Below are 15,230 nucleotides of genomic sequence, written 5' to 3'. Positions count from 1 at the left end.
AACACTAATGGAGCTTCTGAGACTCCTTATTAATCCTTAATTTCCTCCCCAGCTCCAAGAAAACCCCACCCTAATGTGCTGAAGCTGAAGAGAGGTTGAGATCACACTTAATCACAGTAATTAGCTGGTTTCTGTTTTTTCAGGAGTTCCTCTAAGTACCTCATTTACTGATAAAGGTTAACCATTAAAAAGAATAGATACAGAAATACGTAGTGCATTCAAGTATTAACTAAATAAAATGCAGTGTTGAAAATGGCAATTTGGGAATATTCTGATTTTTCTTTGTAAGTGAAAACCTGCTTAGCAATCTAGGATTCTCACCCTTTCCACCCTCCCCCCCCTTTTGAGGTGTGGGGCTTCCCTGGTGGCTCAGATAGTAAGGAATCTGCCTGAAATCCAGGAGATCCTGGTTCAGTCCCTGGGTCGGGAAGATGCCCTGGAGAAGGGAATGGCAAGCCACTCCAGTATTCTTGCCTGGAGAATTCCATGGACAGAGGAGCCTGGCGGGCTATATACAGTCCACGGGGTTGCAGAGTCAGACATGACTGAGCAACAAATACTTGTTGCTTCTGCTGCTAAGTTGCTTCAGTCGTGTTCGACTCTGTGCAACCCTATGGACAGCAGCCCATCAGGCTCTGTCCACTGGATTCTCTAGGCAAGAATACTGGAATGGGTTGCCATTTCCTTCTACCAACTAATACTTATTGAGGTGTAATTAACAAATAAAATTGTATATATTTAAATTGTACAGCATGATGATTTGATATACATTATAAAATGATTACCACAGTTAATACATTCATCACCTCACATAGTTACTTTTTTTGTTTTTTGGAGGTGAGAATGCTTATCCAACGCTAACAAAATTTCAAGTATACAATACAGTGTTAATAACTATAGTCACCATGCTGTACATTAGATCCTCAGAACTTATTTATGTTACCTCTTGACCACATTGCACCATTTCCCCCTTCCCCTGGTGACCACTTTTCTGTACGTTTGACCTTCATTTTTAGATGCCACATATGGGTGAGATCATACAGTGTGTCTTTCTCTGTGGCTTATTTCACTTAGCATAATGTCATTCAAGTTTACCCATGGTTGTAAATGGCAGTTCTTTTTTATGTCTGAATAATATTCCTGTGTGTGTGTATGGTTGTGTGTGTGACATTTTCTTCATCCACTTATCCATACACTGGACACTTAGGTTGTTTCCGTATCTTGGCTATTGTGAGTAATGCTACATGGAAGTGCAGATAATCTCCTTAATATATTGATTTATTTCTTTTGATATATCCCCAGAAGTGGGTTTGCTGGATCATATATTATAATCTTACATGCAGCAGAATGAAACTAGATCCCTGTCTTACACCAGTCACAAAAATTAACTTCAGGTGGATTAAAGACAACTGTTAAGACTGGAAACTATAAAATCTTAGAGGAAAACCAGGAAAAACACTCTTTGACACCAGTCTTGGCAATGATTTTTTTGGAAACAACAACAAAAGCATAGGTAACAAGAGTAAAAATAAACAAGTGAGATAATATTAAACTAAAAAACCTCTGCTGGCAAAGGAACAAACCAATGGAAGGAGAAGGCAACCTACATAATGAGAGAAAATATTTGCAAACAATATATACCTAAAATATGGAAGGAACTCATATTATTCAATAGCAAAAGCAAGAACAAAACAAAACAAAAAAATTTTAAACCTATAATCTGATTTTAAAATGGTCAAAGGACCTGAATAGACATTTTTCCAAAGGAGACATACCAATGACTAACACATAAATGAAAAGGTGTTCAACATCACTAACCATCTGCTGCTGCTGCTGCTGCTGCTGCTAAGTCGCATCAGTCATGTCCGACTCTGCGACCCCATAGACGGCAGCCCACCAGGCTCCGCCATCCCTGGGATTCTCCAGGCAAGAACACTGGAGTGGGTTGCCATTTCCTTCTCCAATGCATGAAAGTGAAAAGTGAAAGTTAAGTCGCTCAGTCGTGTCCGACTCTTCGTGACCCCATGGACTGCAGCCTACCAGGCTCCTCCGTCCATGGGATTTTCCAGGCAAGAGTACTGGAGTGGGGTGCCATTGCCTTCTCCGACAGGGAAATGCAAATCAAAACTGATGAGATATCACCTCACACCTGTTAGGATGGCTGTTATTAAAAAAGACAAGAGAACAACTGTTGGTGAGGTTGCGGAGAAAAGGAAACATTTGCACAGTTGTTGCGGAGAAAAGGAAACATTTGCACAGTTAGTAAGAATGATGATTGGTGCAGCCATAATGGAAAACAGTGTGGAGATTCCTCAAGAAATTAGAAATAGAACTACCCTTTACTTCATTTATTCACCATGAGCATTTTTTTAGGGCTTTTAAAAAATAGAAAACTGCTACGTTCTGCAGTTAAGTCATAATTTTTCTCTTTTCCTTTGCTGAATGTTGATATTTAAGATCCATTGTTTGTTTTTTAGTCTTGTGTTTAAACTATATTGTTAAGTAGTTATGTTTTCCTTACAGGTAGGAAGAAATAACAGCCCTTAGGGCAGTGTTGTCTGAATATGAGTCCCTGCTAGGAATTTATTTGTGAACTTTGTAATTTGTTGATCATTGGTAATACAATCATATTTTGATGTGGTTTTGGCCACCAATGGCTTTAAAGAAAGACAAACACATTGTTTTAATTCCCCAGAAGGAGTTACCTTGTCAAAAGACATATATAACCTGTTATAACATATATAACATATATAAAAGCTTGTTGTTCATTTTTTCAGTTACTATCTTGTAGATATTATTATGTATTATTCTGTGAAAATGTTTATTTAAAAATTCTTAAATATATTGTCCCTAATCAATGCTCATATATTTTTGTGTTCCCTTAGAAATTTCTTGAAAATTGTTTCTTTGTATTGATTTTACTCACAGGTAGCTTTTAGAGCCTTAAAGCTAACTCTGCAGCTGATAGCCCCTCTTCATGACATTGTGGCCTACCTTTTCAGTTTTGCTAAACTTGGAAATTGTCCAGCATGTTTTGAATTTCCTCTGAGTCCTAACCCTCTGAGAGGTGACTGGGGAGGAACTGAGGGTATTGGTAAGTGATTAAAGGTGATTAAAATTGCCTTCAATATTCAGTTGAAATTCCATGACATGATTTTTTTTTTTTAAGCTTTATTGAGGCATAGTTGAATAAAATTTGAGTGAACAATATAATATTTGATATACATATACAGTATACACTGTGGAAGGATTTCCCCCATCTAATTAATTACTGTGAAGCCCTTAATGCTCAGAAAGAGAGAGAGAAGTCGCTCAGTCGCATCCGACTCTTTGTGATCCCATGGACTGTAGCCTACCAGGCTCCTCCATCCATGGGATTTTCCAGGCAAGAGTACTGGAGTGGGTTGCCATTTCCTTCTCCAGGGGATCTTCCTGACCCAGGGATCAAACCCAGATCTCCCCCATTGCAGGCAGACACATTACCGTCTGAGCTACCAAGAATGCTCAGAAAGACAGGACTAAAATATTTCCTCATAAATGACAAAATGGCAAAGGGAAAGTCCCATCATATACTGTCTCCAAACTGATTGATTCCATATTTGTTGGCTAAACCACAAAGTATGCCAAGTCAGAATTGGGCCTGGGGTTTTGCCCTGCCTTTGTCACTTGGATTACTAGAAGCTGGGCTCTTTACTCTCTGGGTCTCTGTTGTCATCTGTAGAATAAGGGTGATGATAACTGTCTTAGAAGGTTGTTCTGTGGATTCAGTTCAGTTCAGTCGCTCAGTCATGTCCAACTCTTGGCGACCCCATGAATCGCAGCATGCCAGGCCTCCCTGTCCATCACCAACTCCCGGAGTTCACTCAGACTCACGTCCATCGAGTCAGTGATGCCATCCAGCCATCTCATCCTCTGTCGTTCCCTTCTCCTCCCACCCCCAATCCCTCCCAGCATCAGAGTCTTTTCCAATGAGTCAGCTCTTTGCATGAGGTGGCCAAAGTACTGGAGTTTCAGCTTTAGCATCATTCCTTCCAAAGAAATCCCAGGGCTGATCTCCTTCAGAATGGACTGGTTGGATCTCCTTGCAGTCCAAGGGACTCTCAAGAGTCTTCTCCAACACCGCAGTTCAAAAGCATCAATTCTTCGGCACTCAGCTTTCTGTGGATTCGAATCTGTAAAAAGTTTAGAAAGATGTACAAGTACCCTTTAAATACTAGTTTACTTTCATTCCCTTTCCCCTCCTGGCCTTCCTGAAAGGTCAGAGCCTTGCAGACAGCCCTTAGGTAGCTAACAAGACCCAGTTGGTAGTCCTGTAGTAAGAATAGTTGAGGCTTTAGTTTTATCTGCCCATTGCTAATCCAGGAACTCCAACTCAGCACGATTTCTCAGATAAACACATGAGATGAAGACACTGAGATGCTTAGTAAACTGGGTTTATCAAAAGCAGTGAAACTAATCTTAGTATTTTAATAATTTGACTCCCATCCAAATTATGTCATTAGTCATGTAAATATTAATTAATTGATAGCAATATATTATAACATAGTAGCCAAGGATTTTAAAGTGTGAGAAGAACCAAAACAATGAGGTAACATGCCTATTTAAACCTAAGTGGTCTTAAAACAAATGTGATATAATTTGAATCTATTCCTCTCTGGCCAGTGCATCAAGGAAGTGTTTGTGGGAGATTCTGACTTGTTCCAGGAAGAAGATTGATGCCTATATCTGAGGAGAGGAGCATGAAGGACTAGGGTTGGTGCTGCCCCAGCAGAGAAAGCTCAGAATTACTGTAGGCCTACTAGCAATTCTTCAATAAGCATCAAGAAATTACAGAAGTTCCAAAGCACTCTTAGCTCCTTTCCTTTTGCTAATCTGGGGACTGTTGTAAAAGGGGTTTACTCAGAAAATAAACTAAAATGCTCTCAGTAGAGCTGGATGTTAGTTGAGGAAAGGAAGAAAGGAAAATAGGCCAGGAAAAATGCCACCCCCCACCTCGAGAAGGGGAGACAGGTATTATATGGAGATGAGGAAGAGCCAGAGCTGTGTTTCCAGGAGAAGTCCCTGCATAGGAAGCTCTATAGCAGCTGGGAGGGGAGAAGCCCACAGGGAAGATGATCTGGGGGGACCTACCCCCACTTGAATCAATGGAGAAAAATAGGAGGGCTTGTCCTGGAGGAGGACAAACAGAGGATGCTGGCAAAGGAAACAGGCAGGGCTACATGTGGCCAGTCCAGAAGGATGACCCCACCAGTGTGACACTGAGGGATAGTAGGAAATAAGGCCCAGTTGTTGAGGACCTAGAACTGAGGAGGAAGGCAATTGGTTTCTTACTATTTATATGCTTATGAACTGGAAACCATTGAAATATCTGGGGGTCCAGGCTTTCCGAGGTGTGCAATTAGAGACCTACATGTTGTCATGTTGCCAGTAAAAATATTTGTGCTCCAGGGAGAATGTACAAAGTTTTACATACTTTGCTTTGCTGAAAATAGATAAAGAGCAAACTGAACTAAAAAAAATTCCACTGTAAGATAATCATCTTTTTTAAAGGCTAGGCTGCTTAGTTCCTGGCCTGCTTCCCAGAGGAGGCAAGGAGAACTAAGGTGAAAAGATGAGACGGATCTGTTCATATACCCACCCAACTCCCTTTAGCTGTTTCAGAATTATTTGGAGTTAGATAAAAGGACGTAGGTAGACTTATGTACTGAAAAAATTTTTTTTAAAGAAACACTTCAAATTTCCGCTGTGGTCCTCCCACTTGACAGAGGAAGCAGCTCTTAGACACTGTGGACTAGTTCCTTGGACCCTGCAAAATTCTCTCCTTCCCTGAAGGCCAGCAACTCCCTTTGGAGTCAGTATGAAGCAGAGGATGTAATCAGAATGTGGGAGTTTACATTGTGATTTCCTTGTAAAGGATTAGGAGACCAAAGAAACCCAGACACTACACACTGAACTTAAGGTTTCAGGAACAAAAGGTACTGGCTTTGAGTATTCCCATGGAGGCTGGGCCACTGTGATTCTTCTCTTTCTGATTTCCCACACAGAACCCTCCTGTGGAAAGGCACAAGAAAAGGCTCATTTGTTTCCTAGTAGAGAGTCTCCTCCTTCCCCCACCACTGTCCTCCTCCATGACCACATGTAACCACCTGCCCCATCCTCACAGACAGGCTTTCTTCCCTGCCCGTGCCCACTATCCCTGCTCCCCCTGAGCACATGGCAACCATCTACCCCATCCTCACAGACAGGCTGCCTTCCCTGCCCGTGCCCACCATCCCTGCTCCCTCTGAGCAGTGCAACCCCACAGAAAAAGGCCCAAATGAGGAGTATTATTAGTGTGTTAACTAAGAGAAGGTAGGCCTTCCTCCGTACCTGTATTTTAATGATAATGCCACCTGCCAGCACATAACAGTTTTGCTGGGAAGTGACCGTGTAAAAGTGCACACACAGAATTTTATAAACAATAATGGAAATAATGAGAAAAACCACGCATAATCCAACTATTCTAACAAGTGAAATAATTTTACTTTACTTCCTTCTAACCCTTGCTCAAATACATTTTACAGAGCTTTAATCACAGGGTATGTGCAACTTTATATTCTTTTTTAATTGTCATTACAGGGGATTATAAACTTTTTCTCCTGGTTACTGCATAGCCTGACAGAGTGTATTGCTTGTAGACCAAGCACACTAGACCTTGAACAAATAAGGCTCACCAACTATCCCTCCTCCCATCCACCACAAAATTCTTTGAGTTCTTGTACAATTTGCTGTGACTCCTCTTCTGGTGGAAGTTTCTTTTCAGCCCATATGACCATCAGATTTATAAAGGATTCATAAAAAGTCTAATGATTGACCCCAGTTGTTTTGTGGTTGGAAAAATACCCCCAAAACATTCTTCTGTTATGTGTAAAATGTCAAATGGGTATGAAATGTGGACTATGAGCTTTCCTGGTGGCTCAGAGGTTAAAGCGTCTGCCTGCAATGTGGGAGACCCGGGTTTGATCCCTGGGTCGGGAAGATCCCCTGGAGAAGGAAATGGCAACCCACTCCAGTATTCTTGCCTGGAGAATCCCATGGAGGGAGGAGCCTGGTAGGCTACAGTCCATGGGGTTGCAAAGAGTCAGACACGACTGAGCTACTTCACATCCTTTTCTAAAACCAAGAGCCCATATTGCAAGTACATGTTGGCTACCATTCTCAGACCTGGTTCTGCCCTCATCAGGCTCTCGTGGATAGCCTCCCTGTTCTCAGTCCCCTGCCTTCCATGCCAGAAACATAGAAAGAGTTCCAGTACCAGGCCAGTTAGGGTACAAGGCTGCTCAAGTCTGGGTGAGTTGTTTATACAGTGTAACTTTGGAAATGCTTCATAGGTCTCCCATCTCACTTCTGCCTTGGGCTACAATCAGGGATGATGATCAATTTCCACATTGCTTCTCTTTGCATAGCAGGGATGTCCTCTCAAGTAGAAAGCTATTACTCTCTCCACAGGGAGCTGATGAGCATTTCACATCAGCCAGCATTCTGTAGACCTGGAAATAGAGCCCACCCACCCACCCCACCAGTGCTCCCTAAGGACCATGATTTTTTTTTTCTGTGCTTTCCCATTCTGAGTGGCTCATTTCCTGAGCCAATAATAGAGTTGCTAGTACAGCCATCTAGACCCAGGCCAGGTTCCTCAAACCAGTATTGAGTACCGTAAAAGGCCACTAGCTTAAATTTCCATCCAAAACACATATAAATCCTTTAGGATAAGGGTCCAAGAAATAAGCCTATTTAGGATCTCTCACATCTACTCCTGAAATGATGTGAATCTCCTAGAAGGATGTATGTTTCTGTATACATATATGTATACATATTTTTGCCTCCTTGGATGGTCTTGAGTCTTCATTAATCCATGAGCCATTGACAGGATGAGTCTATGCCAGTGTTGATTTGAATGGTACGGCTGTAAGAAATGGCCGCTGGTTTATAATAATTTCAAGCCCCTAATAGATTTACTGAGACCCATATCTTTCCCATTCCTTGTAATTTCTCTTTTTCAATCTATTTAGAGTCTATAGCCTTGTATACTTTGAAACTTACTTTTAGCAGTATGTTCTTATTCTGCTGAAAAGCAATACAAGTTACTATATTCCTGAGGGAGGGAAGAAGGAAGGAAGGAAGGAAGGAAGAAAAGATAAATCAGGCCTTGGGTTCTGAAACATAAGGCTTTGCTGATCTTGCAAAATATTTAATTAGTATACTCACACAACAAACAAACAGAATTCAATTTAGTTAAAAAGTTAGCTTTGGAGGTGAAATGATGGTTCACAGGGTAGCTGGGGTAGCCTGTATTTCAATCTGTTTGACTTAAAATGTCATCTGTCTTCTAGGATCTGAACTTCAAGAGCTGCAGAAAATGATTGACAGCCTCCAGAGCCCCCAAGACCCCACTCTGGTGTCCCAGGTCCTTCTCCTCCAAAGGGAGGTTATGTTTCTGCAGTTTGACGCTGCAGTGAGGTACCTCATCCGGTAAGGGCTGGAGGGCTATTCCTGTCTAGTAAATTCTGTGGGGCAGGTGTTTCTGAGTGCTCATGGAGGGAGGCCACTCTTGGCATGAGTAGATAATGAGCTTAAAATAGTCAAGGGCACAACCTGATCCAGATCACTGCGGCTACCAAATGTGTTCTGCTGCAAAGGCTGTCCAGGTGGACTGTGTTCTTATTAGATAATAATATTCTTGATTTTGTTAAATGTGATTCCAATGTAGTTAGTTTGCATAACAGACTGTTTTATGGGGAATCATATTTTTTATACTGCTGAAGATTATTCTTCCTACCAAGTTTTATTTTTTTCAGCCCTTAATTACCTTTCAGAAGAACAGAATTTTCACTGCACGTCTGAAACCAACAAAATTGACTACCTGAGTTAAATTTATAAATAACTTAATTTACCTCTAGCCTTGTAGGTATTATACTCTGCATCAAAAAGAATGTTTGTTTGGTTAAAGAGTCATGATTGATGAAAAAACTAGTTTGAATTAAGAATCACAATGTTTCCTGTATAAATAATAAGTTGTATATGGGAAGGGAAGAGGTTAGATAGACCTGAGAGTCCCTGCTTATTCTTAAATTGTCAAAATTAACTTCATTTGATAAATTTCCAGTGTGAGTATTTAGGGGAACTGAGGGAGACCTTGGAGGGCAGTACTCTTATCTGTGGATTATAATCATTTCCAACCGTTTGGCATGAGTGTCCACAGAGAATAGAAATGTGGAGTTTATACTTAACCTATTGTTTTCTCTTTCTACTCTGCTTTTTCTTTACTCTGAGCATCAGAGGACTCTGGATTTAGAATGCAAATTCAGCAGGACAAAAAAATCAGGCTATTTGTTTTTTTGTTTGTTTGGGTTTTTTATTGACAGGTTGCTTTGGGAGCTATAGCTTTGTCAAGCAGGTAGGATATAAGGGATCTGACTAATTGTCAGGATGGCCATTCATTAGCCCTGCTGCTGCTGCTGCTGCTAAGTCACTTCAGTCGTGTCCGACTCTGTGCGACCCCATAGACGGCAGCCCACCAGGCTCCCCGTCCCTGGGATTCTCCAGGCAAGAACACTGGAGTGGGTTGCCATTTCCTTCTCCAATGCATGAAAGTGAAAAGTGAAAGTTAAGTCGCTCAGTCGTGTCCGACTCTTATCGACCCCATGGACTGCAGCCCACCAGGCTCCTCCGTCCATGGGATTTTCCAGGCAAGAGTACTGGAGTGGGGTGCCATTGCCTGAAATCTCAAGTCAGAATTTGCAAGGAATTTACATAGACTGAAGAAATAGGACTATACCTCAGAAATTCTTTTGGAATTCCAGCTCCATGGAGTTCATCTTGCTCCTGTTCTCCCAGGGAAACCGCTCTGCTTCCCCTAGGAATTGCTTTTTGGGGCTTTCTCTGCCCTGGCATACTCGGTCTGCAGGAATGGAGGGTCATGCGTCCTATGTCTGGTTTCAGTATTGTACAGTCAGTATGTTTTTCAGAGGACCTCAGAAGGAACCAGGAGTCCTTCATTTACAGCATTTCCTCCAGCCCTTTTTTTCTTCAGAGCCCTTTACGTTATGTGTGTGTTTGGAGTCACACAGCTAGTAAGCAGCAGACCAGGATTAGATCCTAGGTGCATTTGACCCCAAAGCCTGAGAACTAGGATGGATGCCAGACAGCAGCAGGATGGATGGAAAGGGAAACTCTGAAGAGACAACAGGAGGCAGGAGAAAAAGAGAAGTAAAAGATCAATGTCATTCTACTTGAGGATTTTATTAATACTTTGTGCTGAACCTGCTAGCAATAAGTCCTTAGATAACCAAAAGAGACAGAAAGCTTGGGGAAGTTCCCTTGCCCTTCCCAGAGCTCGCCAGCTTTGGGTAAATACGACTTTTATTCCAGGAAACTTTTTTCTTATGTAAACTGAAGCCTTCTCCAGAGTTTAAAAAGAAGGAACTCTCACCTGAAATGAAAGCAGCATACTTCCATAGACCAGGGGAGAAGAGGCAGGATATAGCTCAGGACAGTGGCCCCATGAAGTCCTCCTTACCTGGCACCTGCTTCACTGTGGCACAGACCAGCTTAGGTTGCCAGAAGGATACATGTTTCTAAGCACAAAAGTTTTTCTCTGCCTCTGTTGCCAAGCTCAGGCAAGAACCTGATGCAAATTGGTGTGTCCTCTAATGGTGTCAGAATCACATTGCCTAAGGCCTGCCATTCACCTCTGGGCATGTCCACCACCTGTAAGAGTTATTTATTAGCCAATGCAAGAAATGCCTGAGAATTGAGTTTATGTTTAATTTCAGGTGAATTAATCATTTGTGCCAAAGATAAATGCTTGTGTGGTACAGTGATTTTAATCAATATCATCTGCTTAAGTTAGGAATCATAGGCCCCTGCTTGATTTTGTAAAGCCTGTGGGCTAAGGCTGGTGTTCAAGTGGTTGAGGCGGGGGGAATTCAAGAGTAGTATTTTGTGACACAAGAAAATTCTGAGGAATTCAAGTTTCAGTGTCCAGAAATGGAGGGTTTTTTGGGGAACACAGCCCTGCCTATTCATTTATGGATAACCTCTGGCTGCTCTCACATTACAACCACAGAGTTGAATAGTTGCAGTGGAGATCATATGCTTCATGAAGCTGAAAATATTTACTATCCAACCCTTTAAGAAAGAGTTTGCCACTCCCTGATTTAAAAGATTGAATTCCTTTGAAATTCAAGAATGGAAAGAAGAAAAAAAAGAAAGTTCCTCAGAGGAACTCTATAGGAATAAAACATATGCCTTGAAAAATGCCACTAATCTGAATGTGATATTGATGTTCAGAGTGATTACTGTAAAAAGGAGGAGTTTGAGGAAATAAATCAAAGGTGCCTTAACTTCCTGCCATAAGCCTTATTTAGAAATGAGTACATCAAGGGATCTCTGAAGAAGCAACACCAATTCTTTTAATCCTTGAATCTGTGATGGTTTTCTCTTCATTTTTCAATTTATTTTTATGCTCATCTAGTTTAAGTGTCTCTGAACACATAGATATTAAAGTGTATTTCAGAGTTATCTGGGGATTTCTGGGAGATACACAGAAGCCCTCATGTTGTCCTGGTCTCCAGCGTCTGAGAAGTGAAGAACCACAACTTTTTCCTGGCCTCCTCAGGGCTACTTTGCAGCTGTTTTTTGGGTTTTGTTTTCTTTTATATATCCTTGCATCCAGGAAAAAATGTAGCACGCGCTCCATGAATTCCCTGCTCCCTGTGGCTAGAGCCAGTTTACCTGGGATCACACTATGGGTAACTCACACACAAGATGACTGGCATTCTAGGAAGCCCTTGACTGCTTGTTGACAGTAAGGCAACTGGAGTGTGGCAGAACTGTTCGGAGAATGTGAGGCGTCTATATTTGTATTTTAGTGGGCTTCTGGGAAGATCTAACTTTATTAGGAGCTGGCAGTTGGCAGGTGTGCCACCGGCACAAGCATCAAATTGACCTTTCATTCCTATGGGCTTCCCTCTATCTTGAGTGCTGCTGGCAAGCTGCACTGATTAGAGCTACCCCAGCAGAAGGTGCAGGCCAGGGTTTACCAACTGAGGGTCTGAGTGAGCTATCACAATAAGCTGTTTTCGGTATTTCTAAAGGCATGAAGAAAAAGACATATTTGTCCAAAAGTTTTACAGTAAAGAAAATGTCACATTTCTTTCTTTTTTAAACTGGAATCATAAGAATGAGTAAGATAAGGAGGAGACAAAATGTGCTTTGGTTGAACTCTTACCTTGTGTCAACTCTGTGAGACAGCAGTTACATTACCGTCTTTACAGATGAGGGGATAGAGAGAAGTTGCATGACTGCCCCAGGGTCACATGCTTGTTGTAGCAGACCTTACATTAACACAGTTTGTCAGACTCCAAAACCCTGTTCTTTCCTTTATATCATATTTCTTTATCTCTTCCTGCAGCTCAGAGCTTAGGCTAGGTGCTTATGTGGCTTTGAGTTAAAAACAGGAGAATGCTTAATTTGGTTTAAAAAAAAAAAAAAACTTTCAAAATATGGGGTCCATGGAGAGGAAGGAAATAAAAGAGGATATAGTGCTAAAATTGTTAGGTATCATCTTGAAACTCCTTTATTTAGGTGGCATGATTTTGTTCAGCTTCCTAATAAACAGTTCTATTGATAAAGGGGAGGTGGGAACCTACCAAGGACAGTGATCTTGACTGAAGAATTAAGAAAGTGGGAATAGGATAACCAATGATTTGATCAGTGGTGATGCCTAGAATCTGACTGACTCTGGTCTCTCCAGACAGAGTATCATATGCTATGATTCTGTCACTTAGAGTAGCAGTCATATTTACATCTGAACTGTGTGATTTTTTAATAGCCTCCAAGTATGTATAAATTAATAGACCTAGTATGTGTTTGGGACTCTAAAACTCTCCCAAGAATTGTGCTTGTTTGTGGCCCTTAGTTTAAAACTCTGCACACACTTAGCAAGATAAAAGAACAAGTCATTGTTCTGTGTTCTTTTATGTGATAATCAATCTAGTGCAATCACAGGAGGAGATACAGGAGAGACTCAGGGAAATAAAATTATATTCAGTTCCTAGACACATCCATCATGCCACGTCGCACAGGGCCATGGGTCAGGAGCAAAGAGAGTGTTTAGGCCATGGCCTGGAAAGGCAAGGCAGAACAGGGGAACATTTTAAGATCTGCTGGTTGGCATAATTCCAGCAGGCTTTGGGCTGTAGGGTTGGTCTCTGTTCTATTCTTAATAGCTCAGTCTTGTCCAACTCTTTGCAACCCCATGGACTATAGCCTGCCAGGCTCCTCTGTCCTTGGAATTCTCCAGGCAAGAATACTGGAGTGGGTTGCCATGCCCTCCTCCAGGGGAATCTCCCTAACCCAGGGATCAAACCCAGGTCTCCCACATTGTGTCAGTTTCTTTACTGTCTGAGCCACCAGGGAAGCCCATGTCGGTCTCTGCTGCTGCTAAGTCACTTCAGTCGTGTCCGACTCTGTGTGACCCCATAGATGTCAGCCCACCAGGCTCCCCCGTCCCTGGGATTCTCCAGGCAAGAACACTGGAGTGGGTTGCCATTTCCTTCTCCAATGCATGAAAGTGAAAAAGTGAAAGTGAAGTCGCTCAGTCGTGTCTGACTCTTAGTGACCCCATGGACTGCAGCCCACCAGGCTCCTCTGTCCATGGGATTTTCCAGGCAAGAGTACTGGAGTGGGGTGCCATTGCCTTCTCCCATGTTGGTCTCTAGTTGCCTGTTAATTAGCCCTAGGATGATTAAATGAGAGGAATATTGCCTCCTGAGTTGCAGGGATCAGAGGAGGTGTGGCTCAGACTGGTTTGTTTGGGTATCAAAAGCATGCTAGGCCTTCAGTTGTCTTTAAGAATTAGCTACAGAGGAAGGAACAGTCTCTCCCCAGCCAGCAGGGTTTTTTTTGTTGTTGTTTTTTAAAGATGTTAAAACATCATAATAAACAAAAAAAGAATTTTAAAATATGAGCAATACAGTCAAGGTTTAAACAATAAGATGTGAACAAAGCTGGGCCCAGAGGCTGAGAGAGAGAGATAATTGTGTAGATTGGTAGAAGAGAAGCACAGGAGTGACACTGAAGGAGTCAACCAGGGAGAGGTTTATTGGGATATTGAGCTTCTGTGCTCTGATTTTGGACCGAAAAGAAATGTTTCCATTAGAATATTCTGCTTTTTAGCACCACTGACTAAAGAAAAAGGCACAGCTTAGAAGTTGTAAATATTTTATTCTGGAACCTTACTGAAGACTATAGCCTGGGAGACAATGTTTCAGATAGCTAAGTATCTAATCTGAAGAAGTAAGGGAGGAGCTAGGATATAGAGGAGTTTGGGCCAAACAACAGCAATAACAAAAACTCATGTGATCAAACATCAAAGAATTACTGCTAATCACAAAAGACAGACATCACAAGTTAATGATTTTAGTGCTTTTCTATGTGTGGGAAGATGTAAGAATCTGACTCATTAAAATTATTTCTTAGCTATGCATCTTATCTAGACCCAGTATCCTGTTTTTTTTTATCCTGAATTCCCCTCAGAGTGCACCCCTGGAAGGCAGCTGCATTTGCTGATGGCTTGGTGGCAGGCAGCATTATTTGTTAACTGGTATGGCAGGCAACATTTTTTGTCTGCAGTAAGGAAATGGCAACCCACTCCAGTACTCTTGCCTGGAGAATCCCATGGACAGAGAAGCCTGGTAGGCTGCAGTCCATGGGGTCGCTAAGAGTCGGACATGACTGGGCAACTTCACTTTCACTTTCCTGCACTGGAGAAGGAAATGGCAACCCACTCCAGTGTTCTTGCCTAGAGAATCCCAGGGACGGGGGAGCCTGGTGGGCTGCCGTCTATGGGGTCGCACAGAGTCGAACACGACTGCGGCGACTTAGCAGCAGCAGCAGCAGCATCTTTGCATCTCAGTTCCTGACACAGTATCCTCTACATGGTAGATGCTTGATACATCACTGTCACATGAGTGTTGAGTGAATCATGGGTCCCTTGGCAGGGCCCATTGAGAATCATGAGAAAGCATGTGAACAATATGAGAAATAGGAGAAAATGGTCATATCCATTGAGCATGAGCAATTCCAAGTTCCATCCTTGAACTACCAGGATAAATCAGTGTTTTTATTCAGTGTCTCAGTATATAACTGTATGCAACTATCTTTTGTTAATTCTCACAAAGATGTGA

At 42.0% G+C, this 15,230-nt stretch overlaps 1 protein-coding gene across 3 annotated transcripts in view; it reads left to right on the top strand.

Moving 5' to 3' along the window:
• The window catches only part of LOC133253853 (coiled-coil domain-containing protein 162-like), a 153,836-nt gene that overhangs the window by 82,708 nt on the left and 55,898 nt on the right, over window positions 1–15,230 (top strand). For all 3 annotated transcript variants that reach the window (XM_061427613.1, XM_061427612.1, XM_061427610.1), the window contains exons 19-20: window positions 2,929–3,094; window positions 8,373–8,511. In XM_061427613.1, coding sequence (XP_061283597.1) covers window positions 2,929–3,094; window positions 8,373–8,511 — 305 coding nt within the window. The remainder of the gene's footprint in view (window positions 1–2,928; window positions 3,095–8,372; window positions 8,512–15,230) is intronic.

This window comes from Bos javanicus, chromosome 9 (assembly GCF_032452875.1).
Source record: "Bos javanicus breed banteng chromosome 9, ARS-OSU_banteng_1.0, whole genome shotgun sequence".
Lineage (NCBI taxonomy): Eukaryota > Metazoa > Chordata > Mammalia > Artiodactyla > Bovidae > Bos > Bos javanicus.
This window is presented reverse-complemented; position numbering and strand designations above follow the sequence as displayed.